General features: G+C 55.2%; 1 protein-coding gene across 1 annotated transcript; it reads left to right on the forward strand.

The window, feature by feature from the left end:
• Positions 1 to 6828: 6828 nt before the first annotated feature.
• RHO (rhodopsin) lies at positions 6829 to 11673 on the forward strand. Its single transcript, XM_045991592.1, has 5 exons — positions 6829 to 7189; positions 8891 to 9059; positions 10213 to 10378; positions 10479 to 10718; positions 11563 to 11673. The coding sequence occupies exons 1-5, from the start codon at positions 6829 to 6831 to the stop codon at positions 11671 to 11673; spliced, it is 1047 nt and encodes a 348-aa protein (XP_045847548.1).
• Positions 11674 to 13084: the final 1411 nt, after the last annotated feature.

Consider the following 13084-nt stretch of genomic DNA (forward strand, 5'->3'; position numbering starts at 1 on the left):
TCAGTGTCTGCATTTTAGCAAATCTTCATATTGTCTGCAACTTAATTTCCTTATGCAAAAGTGCACCTGTTTCTAATTTGATCTGAGAGGAACATTACGTTTGCCTGCTCTTAAAATGTAATCTAATCGAAATGGCAATATGGGAATGGGTAGGGGAATGGGTATTTATTTATTTTGGTTTAGTGGGGCTCCATCTTGACCAGAAAATAAGGTTCCTGGCTCCGAAGAAGATGGCAAAGAGGGCCTCTCCTCAGAGGTTCTGGAGCCTACCCTCTGCTTTCTGGCTATGGCCAGGCCCCCCTCCTTCATCTCGTTCCCCCAGCTCCACAGAGGCCGCAACCCCACTGAGGATTTCCCCTTCCCTCCAGCTCCTGAAGCTAGTGGGTCTGTTTGAGGTTTTGCTAAGGTCCCTGCCCCTGAGCACCAACAATGTCCGATTCAGCAGCTCAAGGGAAAGGTGAGTAGCACATGGGAGGCTGGGGAGGGAGAGCTGACATTTACTGGGACCTTCTCTGTGCCAGCCAAGTTTCATATATTGTCTCCATTCTCATACCAGCCTTGTGATGGAAGGGTTATGATTTCCATTTTGCAGCCATGGGGTTGGGTGGAGGTACTGGGCCCAAGGGCTCACCCAGCCCTGGGTGGAAGCTCCTGGTCTGTCCTGCCTTGAGACCCCTGTTCCCTTTGCCCTCCATTCTACCTACCCCAGAGGTATCAATGATCCAGAGCTTTGTGCAAAGTCCTGACAGCAGGGAAAGAGAACTGGGCTGTCAGATAAGAAACCCACCCTGGTGATCAGATATTGATACTTTACAGCTCATCTGTGAAGTGGGCAGAGTGGGACAAATGTCCGCACTAGGGGGATGAAGACAGACCTAGAGAAGGGAGCAGCTACAGAGGCCACCCAGCGGTGAGTGCTGAAGCTGGCCCCTGCCCTACCCCTTTCCCCCTGCCTCCTTCTGCACTTCTTTGGAGATGATGGAGTAAAATAAAGACAGAGAGGCAGACAGTTGTGCCAACAGAACTCCTCCATTGAGTGTCTAATTACTTACGATCGTGCATGCTCTCTCTCTTGCTAAACATTTATTAATGTGTTAGGATTTCCATTAGCGCATTACTTGAACTAAAATCATTTGCATATGGCTGGGAAGAAGAGGGGAGAGAGAGAAAACAGCCCCAGCCACCCAACAGGCGTCAATCACAGTGACAGATCAGATGGTCCATGGCTAGAGGCAGGGGGAGGGGGCCCAGCCTGAGACTCCAGCATGCATCATCTCAGCTGAATAACACAAAAACCAGTTTGTGCCATGGCAAGTTCTGCTGCCCCAGGGAAGCTGAGCTCTCGAGGTCTGAGTCTGAGAAAAAAATCACTGTAGCTGCCTTTAAGTCAGATGCTCACTGAGTACCAGACACCGAGCTAAGTACTTTCCACGCATCATCTTATTTAATCCTCCACAGCCTCCAGGATGCCCATTATGCAGATGAAGAAACTGAGGCTCAGCAACATTCTCTCCTTTCCTTCAACAAATACTTACTGAGCCAAGACAGGATTCATACACAGGCACAGCCTTTACACCTAAGCATTCTGTTCTGCGTCTCCCCTGTCTCAGACTAGATGGGGTCTTGACAAGGCGTGTTCTCTCTCCAAGGCTCAGTTTCCTCGTGTATGCAAAAGGGCGTACTCCAGCTCTGACCTTGGGCTCGAGCCTCAGTCTCCATCTGAGGAGCCTGACGACCCTTCACCTGCTACCAGGAAGGCACCGTGGGATGTTGAAATGCCCCTTTCACTAAGACGACACTGAGGCCTGGAGAGAGACGTGGCTGCTGGAGACTGCACAGCTTGGTTGTTCAGTCTGGGACTTGATCCTCGCAAGTCCCCAACGCTGCCCACATCCCTGGAAGAAGAAAATAGGAAGAGGGGGATTGTATGGCCCAGATAGAGCCCCGGGCCAGGCCTTTGGTGGGCCTGGCTCTAGCCTGACCTCAACCAGCTGGGTGTCCCCCATGCACCCACAGTGAGGCTACTGAAGCCAGGAGCCCCTCATGGCTCTCACACAGGTACAGAGATGTCCCATCTCCAAGGCCCCATCTGCCTATGGCAGATACCAGGCAACCTTCCACTTGTGCCAGCCTCAGGGCCAGTGAGAGCCTCAGCAAAGAGGTCTGCACTGGGCAGAGCTCTCATCCTGGGTCAAGCACTTATCCCAACACTCCACCCAGACTCCAGAACATCTTCCTAGAATGGGAATCTGATCACCCCCCCCCCCCCCCCCCCCCCCCGCTTATAACTCTCTCCACTACAGCCAGCTAGCATCCGGACTCCTAGGCCTGCCCTCCCTGGCCCTAGGCCCCAGGCCAGCTGGCCTTTTGCTCCCTGTGCCTTGGACAGTTGTCCCCCGGCCTAAGCCTCCTGCCTCCCTCCTGCTCCATGCCTTGCTCCTCTGGGATCCCACAGCGCTGGGCCTGGGAGCAGAGCGTTGCCTCCCATGGTTATTATCTCCTTGTTAGCTGGCCCCCCAAACTGGGAGCTCCTTGAGCGCAGGGAATATATAGGATTTATCTGAGTGTCCCCAGCACCTAGCCCCGAACCTGGCACATAGACGGTGTTTGGCAAATGTCAGGGTGAGAGGGAATTGCAGGGAGGGAGGAGGGAAGAAGTGGGATTGGAGGAGAAGAGGAAGGAAGGGGAGGAGAGTCAGTTTGTCTCCTTCCTTTCTTCCCTTTGACATTCTCCGCTCAGTCCAAGGCCTCACTCAGCCATGATGATGCAGCCAGGCGGGGCTTAGCCAGGGAGCAGAGACAAGGAGGAAGAGGGGCGGGGAGGAGGAGGGGGGAGAAGAGGAAGCTGCTGAAGCAGCAGCACCTCTATGCAGAGGCTTAAGAGCTATTTGTGTGCTACCTGCTAAGCCCCTAATCCTCCATGGCCAAGTCAGAGCCCTGCACCTGGGCTCCAAGGGGGCTGGGCTCGAGAAACCTAGAGATAGGTGCCACCATCTTCAGAGAGAGCCACCCCCAGCTGCCCACCTCCACAGATCATCCCCAAGCCTGACTGAGGGGCCAATGGCTCAGAAAGTCACCCACTCTGGGACTTGTCCCTTGGTGTGCTCCTGGGCCCTTTCTGGAGCACCTGGCATGGGAGAAGAAAGCTCAGGCTGGGGAGCCAGACAGCCGGTTCGCTTCCCGCTCTGCTGAGGAACATTAACGCTCTGAGCCCATTTCCTCAGCGGTCAGAGAGTATGAGGTGAGACCTCCCAACGAGGGGCCAGGAGACATCCATTCATTTGACAACTATTTATTGAGCCGCTACCCCAAGCTGCCTGCTCAGATGCAGCAAAGTACAGGCGAGGCCAGCCCTGGACTCTGGAGAGGTGGGCAGTGAGTCATAAGGGGACAAATAAGACCATTGCTGATAGTGATCAGTTCTGAGTAGAAAAGTGGGATGGAGTGGGGGCCCTCGTCTGTAGGCTTGGGGTCCTCACCAAGGAGTGCATTGCAAACTGAGACCAGACCTGAGACCGTAACCTGAGTTAGACTCTAAGAGGCCAACACTGTCGGTCATTGGTCACTTATAGGCAACAGAGTAGGAAACTGAGGCACAGGGAAGGGAGGGGGCTGGGTTGCACCCAGGCTATGTGCCTCCAGAGTCCTGGTCCAGAAGTAAGGGTAAGTGTAAAGGGACCATGCCCAACTGAAGGGGACCATGATACCTAACTTGTAAAGTCAGGAGGTCTGTGACTGGGCCTTGGTGGGAAAGCAGGTCATGTCTACCCAGCAGGTGGGCATGGATCTCCCAAGGTTTCCTAGTTCCAACGAACTGAGGCCAGAAAGGGGAAGTGGGACTCCTCAGGCCAGTGCCACCCTCTGCCCTCTGGACCACCACTGCTGCCCTAGGCCCGTGCGAGTCAGGCTAGTGGCTTTCCCATCAGCCCAGCACAACCCTTTTTTGGTCATTTATACCATGGTATGCATGGCAGCAGATCTTTCCTGAGAACTGTCTTTGGTGTGGGGAGGGAGGCAAGGCCAGGCAGGTGACAGCCCAGATTTGTCACATGACCTGGGCCACGGACTCACTGCCTCAGTCTCTCCACCTGTGCAATGTAGTAGGGAGGATCAGAGGAGGTGACTTCTAATGACTAACTGCTCACTGTGAGCCCGTTGCTCTGAACACGGAGTATTTTCAGTTTAAAAAAAGATTCTTTGTCTTGCCTCACAGAATACAGTGCAATATCACCCTGTGAGGCCTTTAATTCCCCATGGCCATGGTCCTGTGAGGGAGGGTCATTAAACTCTGAGACTTAGAGAGGGAAGCACTGACTGAGATAACCTAGATCTGCTCACTTGATCCACAAATACTAAGCACCTACTATGTGCCAGCCTCTGAGGATGATACTCCAGAGAACAGAACAGACAGAAATCCCAGCTCTCTCCAGTGCACGGGAAAATGATTCACAGTGTTCTGCTACGTGCCGAGCACCACGCTCGGCTCCAGGAACCCTGTTGAGAGCTGGGCAGACCCCCTCCACTCCTGCCTGCTCACATGACAGCCTGTGAGATGGACAAAAAACATGTGAACAGAACATAGAAGTTTCCAGGGTGTTCTAAGCATTAGGAGGAGGTGAAGGCAAGGCACTGAGGTCTACGGTTGGGGGCTCACAGGGCTGTGTGTGGGCTGGTCTTGGCCCAGAGAATCAGGGCTCCTCCCTCCATGTGACTACTGGGGCCCACGTCAGAATCAGACCCTCCACCTTGACCTCATTAGCGTTGGGCCTAATCCCTGAGCCAGCACCTTAAACTTTGAGAGGTCACACCGCACCCCCATGCCTTCCCTGCACTCACTCATTCCACCAGCACACATTTCATCAGCCCCCCTCCCCATATGCAAGCCTTGACACCACCAGGGACAGGCAGGGTCTGGAGCCCCAGGCAGGCTGGAGGGGAGGGGGTACTCTCCTGAGTGAATAGATCTGGTGGGAAGGGGCTACACAAAAGAGAGTCCTAGGGAAGGAAGTCTTGGAGACAGGCACACATCCCCTACTGGCTCCTTCCATCACCAAGTTCACAGTGCAAACTTTACCCTCCCGGGCTGCTCCAAATGACAGCGTGTTGGAGGGCGTGGCAATCTGGACTTTTCCTATTCCACTGGTTTCAGGATGTGTTTGTTTGTAAGCCCTGACAACCCCACAGAACGATACTTCCTGCAGACATCATCCCTCTCCATGGCATTTGTCAGGCTGTGCACCGTCTGGGGAGCACAGTAGGGCTCCATACACATCTGTGGCTGGAGGGTGGTCCTCAAGCTCCCTGTGCCGGGCACTCGCATCTGCCTCACATCATTCCTCAGAAGCATGGCTGTGCTCCCTTCATTGATGGGGTGTGGGGGGGGACCTGTCCCTGCCAAGCCTCCATTTGCCCCAGAACCTGCCCTCCTGGAATTACCTGTCACACAGCTTCCAAGACCCACTGACCCAGCCCAGACTGACCAGACGACCCTGGATGTGCCCTGTGTGCCACAGTGTCCAACCAGGTCTGTTTCCAGGCTCGGCTTAGCCTTCACACTAGAGTCCCCAGGAGGCTGGGACCAAGCTGGCCTTGCTCACGACAGCAATCTGGTGCCCAGCACAGCACCTGGCACATAGCCACCTCCTGGATGCAAGGCCTTGCTTCAGGAGCCTTGAGAGCCTCGGTCCCTTCCTGCTCCAGTCATCCTTTCCCTGCTCCCCTGTTCTGTCCTCACTTCCTCCAATATATCTTTGGGTGCATTTGAGCCATGTTTCTACCCCTGAGATCTGCCCAAGCCACTGTCCGCTGCCCAGGCTCTTCAGCTTGGCATCGAGACCCACCAGAGCTGGCCCTGCAGCCCGGGTGCATCCTCAGCCCACACAGGCCTCGGGCCTCAGCCAGCCCTTGACTTCAGTCTCACCCACTTGGCAACCTAGCAAAGTACTCCCCTTCCTCAAACACCCAAACTTCCCCTCCATAGACGCCTCCCCTTTATAGACAGTCTCCCCGCCCCGTATCTGTCCCTCCCACACCAGAGTCCTCCCCACCCCATCACCTCCTCCTTTCTGGATCTTTGTATCCCCAGTGGTCTGTACATAAATATTTAATGAGCGAGAGATTGAGTGAATTCCAGCCCGAATACCTATTGAGCTCCTGGGCTGTGCCAGGTTGCATGTCCGGCCTGGAGAGTGCAGAGCCGGCGGGACACGGCCCCCGCCCTCACAGAGCTCCTAATCTGGTGAGATGGGCTAGGGTCAGGGCTGGGCACCTGAGTGAGCCAGGAGGCGGCAGGTGGGGGAGAACTAGGTAAGGAGCTGGGTGAGGGGTTGTGAGACTTGAAAGAACCACCAGGGCCTCCACCCTCAGGGAGTCTGGGGTCCAGTGGGGAGACAAAGCCAGCTCACATGAAGTGAGGGAGACATGGCATGGATCCAGTGGTCCCAGTGCCAGGCCATGGCCACCAGATTGATGCGAGCAGAGACTCCTGGGGACCAGAGGAGTTGGGGGGCGGATCTCCTGCTCTTTCCCAGGGCCCCCAGCCCCTCCCATCTCTGGCCCTAGGCTTCTGTCTAGAGTCACCTTGGCCCCTCTTGGAAGCCAATTAGGTCCCCCAGTTGCAGCAGTGGGGATTAACATGATGAATAACGCCCCCAATCTCCCAGGTGCTGATTCAGCCAGGAGCTTAGGGAGGGGAGGTCACTTTATAAAGGGCTGGGGGGGTGGTCCGCGCACGACGTTGTCCAGCTGGAGCCCTGGGTGGCCGAGCTCAGGCCTCCGCAGCACTCTTGGGTCTGAGCCGCCCACGGGGCAGCCACCAGGACCGCAGCCATGAACGGGACAGAGGGCCCGAACTTCTACGTGCCCTTCTCCAACAAGACGGGTGTGGTGCGCAGCCCCTTCGAGTACCCGCAGTACTACCTGGCCGAGCCATGGCAGTTCTCCATGCTGGCTGCCTACATGTTCCTGCTGATCGTGCTCGGCTTCCCCATCAACTTCCTCACGCTCTACGTCACCATCCAGCACAAGAAGCTGCGCACGCCGCTCAACTACATCCTGCTCAACCTGGCCGTGGCCGACCTCTTCATGGTCTTCGGGGGCTTCACCACCACCGTCTACACCTCGCTGCACGGATACTTTGTCTTCGGGCCCACGGGATGCAACCTGGAGGGCTTCTTTGCCACGCTGGGCGGTATGAGCCAGGGTAGGGGGGGCGGGGTGGGGGATGCAGGAGCCAGAGGGAGCGGAGGGATCTGGAGACAGCCCAGGGATGGTGGCTAAGAGGCCTTCTCCCCACTACATCCGTCAGCATTATCTGAGTGATCCGAAAACACCATCGGTGATGATACACTAGGCTGTTTGTGGAGGTAGCCCTGGGCACAGTTGATCTCGTGTAGAGTGGTGCTGCTGTCTTGCTTTATATCAGGGAAACTGAGCATGAGAGACGTCAAGGGCCTTGCTGGGGTCTCACTGTGTTGGGGCTAGAGCTGAGTTTCCAGTCCATGTCACAATGGCCCCTCGGGCCTTTGTTCTGTTCCCCTCAGAGCACCTGTGCTGGGTCAGACCCATGCCGAGCACTGGGAAGAGAGATGGGCAGGACAGATCCCTGTTCTCAGGGCTCTCAGCCCAGGCTGGGACACAGATGATCAGTCCGCCAGCCACTGGACTCCGCCGGTGCTGGCCAGTGGGCTCAGTCTCTCCCCACCGGCATCTTTCCGACCTGCAGAGAAGGGTCCGTCTGTATGGGGGACCCCTGTTTCTCCCCTGCCTGTGGCCTGCCGTTGGGTGATCTGTGGTCATCAAAGGTGACAAACACCCAGTGATGGCTAGAGATTCCCTGGGAATGGGGCTGAGACAGCGTCCCGGACACGAGAAGGAAAGAGGAGGTGAGGAGGCCGAGCAGTCCTTGTGGCTGGTGCTAGGCTTTGCCAGCTGCCCTCGGCTCTCTCCTGCTTGCCTGAGAGGCTGTGTCCCCCAGAGAAGGGGGCCCATTCCTGGTCTGAGCCAGAAGACCTAGGCCCTGGTCACTGCCCTCCCACATCCCTGCATGTGTCTCTTCCCTTCTCCGGGCCTCTCTTTGCTCAGCTGCTAAATGGGGTCTGTTATCTCTGCAGTACTCCCATCGGTTTGCCAGTCAAAGAAACTATTCGAAAGCATCCTTCAAAGCTACAGATCACCACACAGTGTAATGCCTTCCTATGGAAGGGGTTTCTTCGAAGGGGAGGAGCTTCCCCACACAGAAAGGCTGGAAGTGGGCTGGGAAGTCTCTGGCTAGAAGGCAGGGGTGAGGCAGATGCCACGTGCGGGCACATCTCTGTAGGGTCGGTGCCAGCTTACAATTATTATCCTGGAGTAATAATTAGTCGTGTTCGCTTTCTCTCTCAGAAACATCCCGGTTTGGTTGATAAATTCTATGGCCAACCTCCCTATTGAGTTTCTGGGGGTGATATCTGAATCCCCCCATTCTTTCCCGATTTCTCTTCTGGGGACCCACAGACCTAAGTTATTTCATTCGCCAAGGGAAGGAAGGACTTCCAACTCCAACAGGCACTCTGCCTGTCACCCCCCAAAAGCACATGCTCTTCTGTAAAAACTCCCTGTGGGGCTCCCAGTGTAACAATGACCCTGGGATCCAATTTTCCATTCCTCACGAACCCAGAACCCTTACTGAACTAACTCCTCTTCCTGGGGGACGCTCTGCTCACTCTCCTTCTGCATATGGGTCCTTCTGCTCCACAGCCCCTTTGCTTCTCCATTCCCTGGTCCTGGCTCCAGCCCTGCCCTAGTTTGCCTTCCTGGCTGTCCTCTCCATTCCAGGAAGAGCGCTTCCTGCTTGGACAGACAGCAGGGTCCAGGTGGGTGGTGTGCTGACTGATCCCTGACTGCCTTGCAGGTGAAATTGCCCTGTGGTCTTTGGTGGTCTTGGCCATTGAGCGGTACGTGGTGGTGTGTAAGCCCATGAGCAACTTCCGCTTCGGGGAGAACCATGCCATCATGGGCGTCGCCTTCACCTGGATCATGGCCCTGGCCTGTGCTGCACCCCCCCTCGTTGGCTGGTCCAGGTAATGACACTGAGTAGAAAAGAAGGGTCCCCAGTGGGTCTTTGTAGGGTCCCACAGCTGGGACTCAAAGCTGGCACTGTCTGTTCTAGGCATCCAGCTTATATGGCCCCTACCCCACATGCCCACCCTGGTAGCTCTCCCAAGGGAGGGGCTTAGGGCAGGGAAAGAGAGAATCAGACCCAAATGCTGCTATGGGGGCTGGTCCCATCTCCTGAGCCGCCATGTCAAGGAGAATCCAAGATGCCTCAACCCTTCACCTTGGCTCTGCCCCTAATCCTCAACTAAGCCAGGGCCAGATTCCAATCCTCTTTGCCCCATAGGCAGTTCCCTCTGACCTTGGGCCTCAGCACCTGGGGAGGCCAAGCCTGTCTAGTGCCAGTGGTGACACGGTCGCCCCTGGGAACTTGGTCCTCTGCAGCCTCGAGTCCATCATCTCCAAATGAGGCTCAGATGAGAGACGGGAGGACAGTGGTTTGGGAAACTGGGCTGTGGGTTCCCAGAGGCCTCGTGTCCCTCTGCTTCCAGGAAATTCCCAATCTCTCTTCCCTTCCCTCCTCTCTCAGCCTCCTGGGGTCAATTTTTTGTTTCTTGTTGGGTCTGAGCCTGCCCCCTCCAGCATCTTCCCCTGTCTTCTCCAGTGTGCCCATCTTTGGCCTAGAAGACACCCTTACGCTGTCAGTAAGACCCTGGTTTACACAAACTGCTTCAGACATAGAGTTTGGGAGCTTTTCCCTTCTCCCCACCAACCTCTACCCTGCACAGCCTGAGGCCCGGCCTCCAGCCATGGGGAGCAGCAGGTCTGGTGAGGAAACCCAGCGCAGGTCAGCAGTGTACGGGCTCAGCTAGGCAAGAGACTAGGCCATCTCCTGATACCACGGCTGCTGTACAACCAAACCGCAGTTTTCACCAGGTGCATTTGAACCCCTCATCTCAGTTGATTTGATCCCCACAAGTCACGCAGCCAAGCAGGTATTTCATCACATCCATTTTACAGAGAGGGAAAGCAAGGCCCAGAGCAAGACCAGCCACACAGCAGGTGTGTTGGCCGAGCCAGGGCCCTGACTGGCTGCAGCCTATTCCCAAGTTCCTCACATGTGGGTGTCCCTTATGCCCTCTCCTGTCCCCCCTCACCCCGCACACCCCCGGTGCTCAGGTACATCCCAGAGGGCATGCAGTGCTCGTGCGGGATCGACTACTACACACTCAACCCAGAGGTCAACAATGAGTCCTTCGTCATCTACATGTTCGTGGTCCACTTCACCATCCCTATGATCGTCATATTCTTCTGCTATGGCCAACTCGTCTTCACAGTCAAGGAGGTATGGTCCCATGTCGGGCGCTGGGGACGCATGCGTTGGTTGGGGTGAGGCCGGCCCCTGTCCCAAGGGAGTCTGGATAGCAGGCCCTCTGTCCCTGCAGGCGGCTGCCCAGCAGCAGGAGTCGGCCACCACCCAGAAGGCTGAGAAGGAGGTCACACGCATGGTCATCATCATGGTCATCGCATTCCTGATCTGCTGGGTGCCCTACGCCAGTGTTGCATTCTACATCTTCACCCACCAGGGCTCCGACTTTGGCCCCATCTTCATGACCATCCCCGCATTCTTTGCCAAGTCCTCCTCCATCTACAACCCTGTCATCTATATCATGATGAACAAGCAGGTGCCTGATGGTGGGGCAAGAGGGTCCAGGGGCCCCAGGCTGCAGGCACTGCCTGCAGAGGACAAGCCACAGCCTGGACTGGGCTTCAGTCCCCCCACCTGCAAAACCAGGCAGGGAGACTGGTATCTCCCAGGGCATCAGGGTCGTCTGGGAGAAATACACAATCAGAAGCTTGGGGTGGGCCCAGGAACTCGCATTTCTAAGAAGCCCTCTGGGTGTCTCTGATGCATGAGAGGTGCCAGTCCAGATAGGTCTGGAGACCCACTTTAAAAGTCAAAGGGTTTAAGTCCCAAGCCTGGGAATGCGATGGTGCCAGTCTCCACAAAGCTGAACACAGAGCTAAGTCTTATGCTGAGGGATGAATGGATAAAGCAGTTCTTTAAACATCGACCAGTGACTTCTCTGCAGAAAACATGATCCAGTGGGGGGAAACGTGGTCTCTGGAGTTACGCATATCCATTTCAAATCTCAGCTTTCATTTTCTAGCTGTGTGACTTAAACAAGGCGTTTCCTTTTCTGGCCCTCAGCGTCTTCATTCCTAGAAAGGGCGAACTCCTAAACTCTAGGGCTAAATAAGATAACTTACAAATAACCCTTGGCACACAGAGGACACCAGAGAAGGTCATGAGCAGCAAAACCCCCTTGGATTTGGTCTCTGGCATCTTTGGGGCGGGGCCACGTGTGCTTACGCAGTTCCCTCCAGGGAGCCAGATTTGAGAGGGGCGTGGACCCTGGGAGGGCCAGAAGCAGGGAAGGGGTTGGGGGCAAATCTTGCCAACCACCACAGTTTGCTACATACACTTCCAGCGGACCCTGACCCTGACTCCTGTCCTTTGCCTTCTAGTTCCGGAACTGCATGATCACTACCCTGTGCTGCGGTAAGAACCCACTGGGTGATGACGAGGCCTCCGCCAGCACCTCCAAGACGGAGACCAGCCAGGTGGCACCAGCCTAAGCCCTGACAAGGACTCTACGGCCGACTATAGAAGTCTCCCATTCCCCACACCTAGCCCCAGCCACAGCTGCCCCACAGGAGCCAGGCCTGTCGGAATCAGGCTGTGCAGGTCCCTGAATTAAAATTATTATTATTATTATTATTATTGAGAGAAAGATGAGGTTCCCCACTTGGCCAGAACACCCCATCTGGAGTCCTGAGTTCCCAGGGGCTATGGGATCGCTGTTCCTCCTCCCCCCAACTCATCTCTCAAGAACAAAAGAACTCTTGCTCTCTGGAAAAGTGTCCCGGCTTAGGGATAAGTGTCTAGCACAGAGTGGGGCACACAGTAGGTGCTTAATAAATGCTAGATGGATGAAAGAAGGAATGAATGGAGGAATGAGTGAAGGAATGAATGGGCTGGGAGAGCACATCTATCCTCTCGGAACCACCTTAGCAGCAGCTGGCCCTCAGCTGATGACCTTGAGCACTGGTTTCCCTCCTCGGGCCTCACTTTCTTTCTGGAAATCCCAGATCCCTGGCTCTGCCAACGCATGGCTGCTGTGAAATCAAATAGGATTTTGTGTATGCAGGTGACTGTGTGTGTGAGAGCGTGTAAGCACTTTGTAAATGGTAAAGGGCTGTACAGATTGTAGTTAACATTATGAATAATATAAATTAATATAATTAATTAATTAATTAATATGATCATCTCCTCTTGATTGTGACTGTTTTGAGATCGGGCAAAGTCCTAAGCATCCAGCCTCAGCAGGTTTCTTAAAATTAGCCAGGCGTCAAGTCCAGACCAGGGCTGATGCCTGGGCTGCGAAGGGGGAGAGTCAAGCGAACGCGGAATGCAGTCATCAGGATTGAAACAACGTCAAGGGACTGTGGAGTCTAGGGCCAAGGCCCAGGGTCTCACCTCTGGCCTGGAGCCCCAGGCCTGGTTCTTCCCCTTCCCAATACAGCTGAGGGAGAGCTGGGTCTTTCTTTCAGTTTCTGCAAACCACCCACTCTCTTGTCCAGTAACTAGGCCACAGCAACTCTGGGCCAGCTTGGAGCTTCTGGAGGCCGTGTATATTCACTTGCCCACATTTAATGAAGAGCTGAGTTACCCTTGTCTCAAGGAGCTTAAAAAACAAACAAAAAGCTGGAAATTCCGATGGGCCCTCCTTCCCTGGGGATGCTCACGGGTCCCAGATTCCAGCTCCCTTGCTGGGTGAGCCTGTCTTTAGTAGCTCCAGTCCATTCTCCATTCTGGAGAGTTCTTGCTGCAAAGCTGACCAGAACTCTGGGCATCAGAACTGAGTTTCCTCCATAGCTGCCCCTGCTCCACATAATGGAAGCCAGAAGCTCTAGCTCTCCCCAGCTCTGCTGGGACCCTGAGCAAACTGGGATCTTGAAGGCTCAGCTCCTACACTCGGGGTTAATG

This window comes from Meles meles, chromosome 20, assembly GCF_922984935.1.
Source record: "Meles meles chromosome 20, mMelMel3.1 paternal haplotype, whole genome shotgun sequence".
Taxonomy (NCBI): Eukaryota; Metazoa; Chordata; class Mammalia; order Carnivora; family Mustelidae; genus Meles; species Meles meles.

Excerpts from the sequence above, each read along its gene's own strand:
- RHO (XM_045991592.1), top strand. The coding sequence starts at position 6,829 with ATGAACGGGACAGAGGGCCCGAACTTCTACGTGCCCTTCTCCAACAAG. Across the intron at positions 7,190-8,890 it reads CTTCTTTGCCACGCTGGGCG|GTGAAATTGCCCTGTGGTCT; the intron begins GTATGAGCCAGG and ends ACTGCCTTGCAG. Across the intron at positions 10,379-10,478 it reads TCGTCTTCACAGTCAAGGAG|GCGGCTGCCCAGCAGCAGGA; the intron begins GTATGGTCCCAT and ends CTGTCCCTGCAG.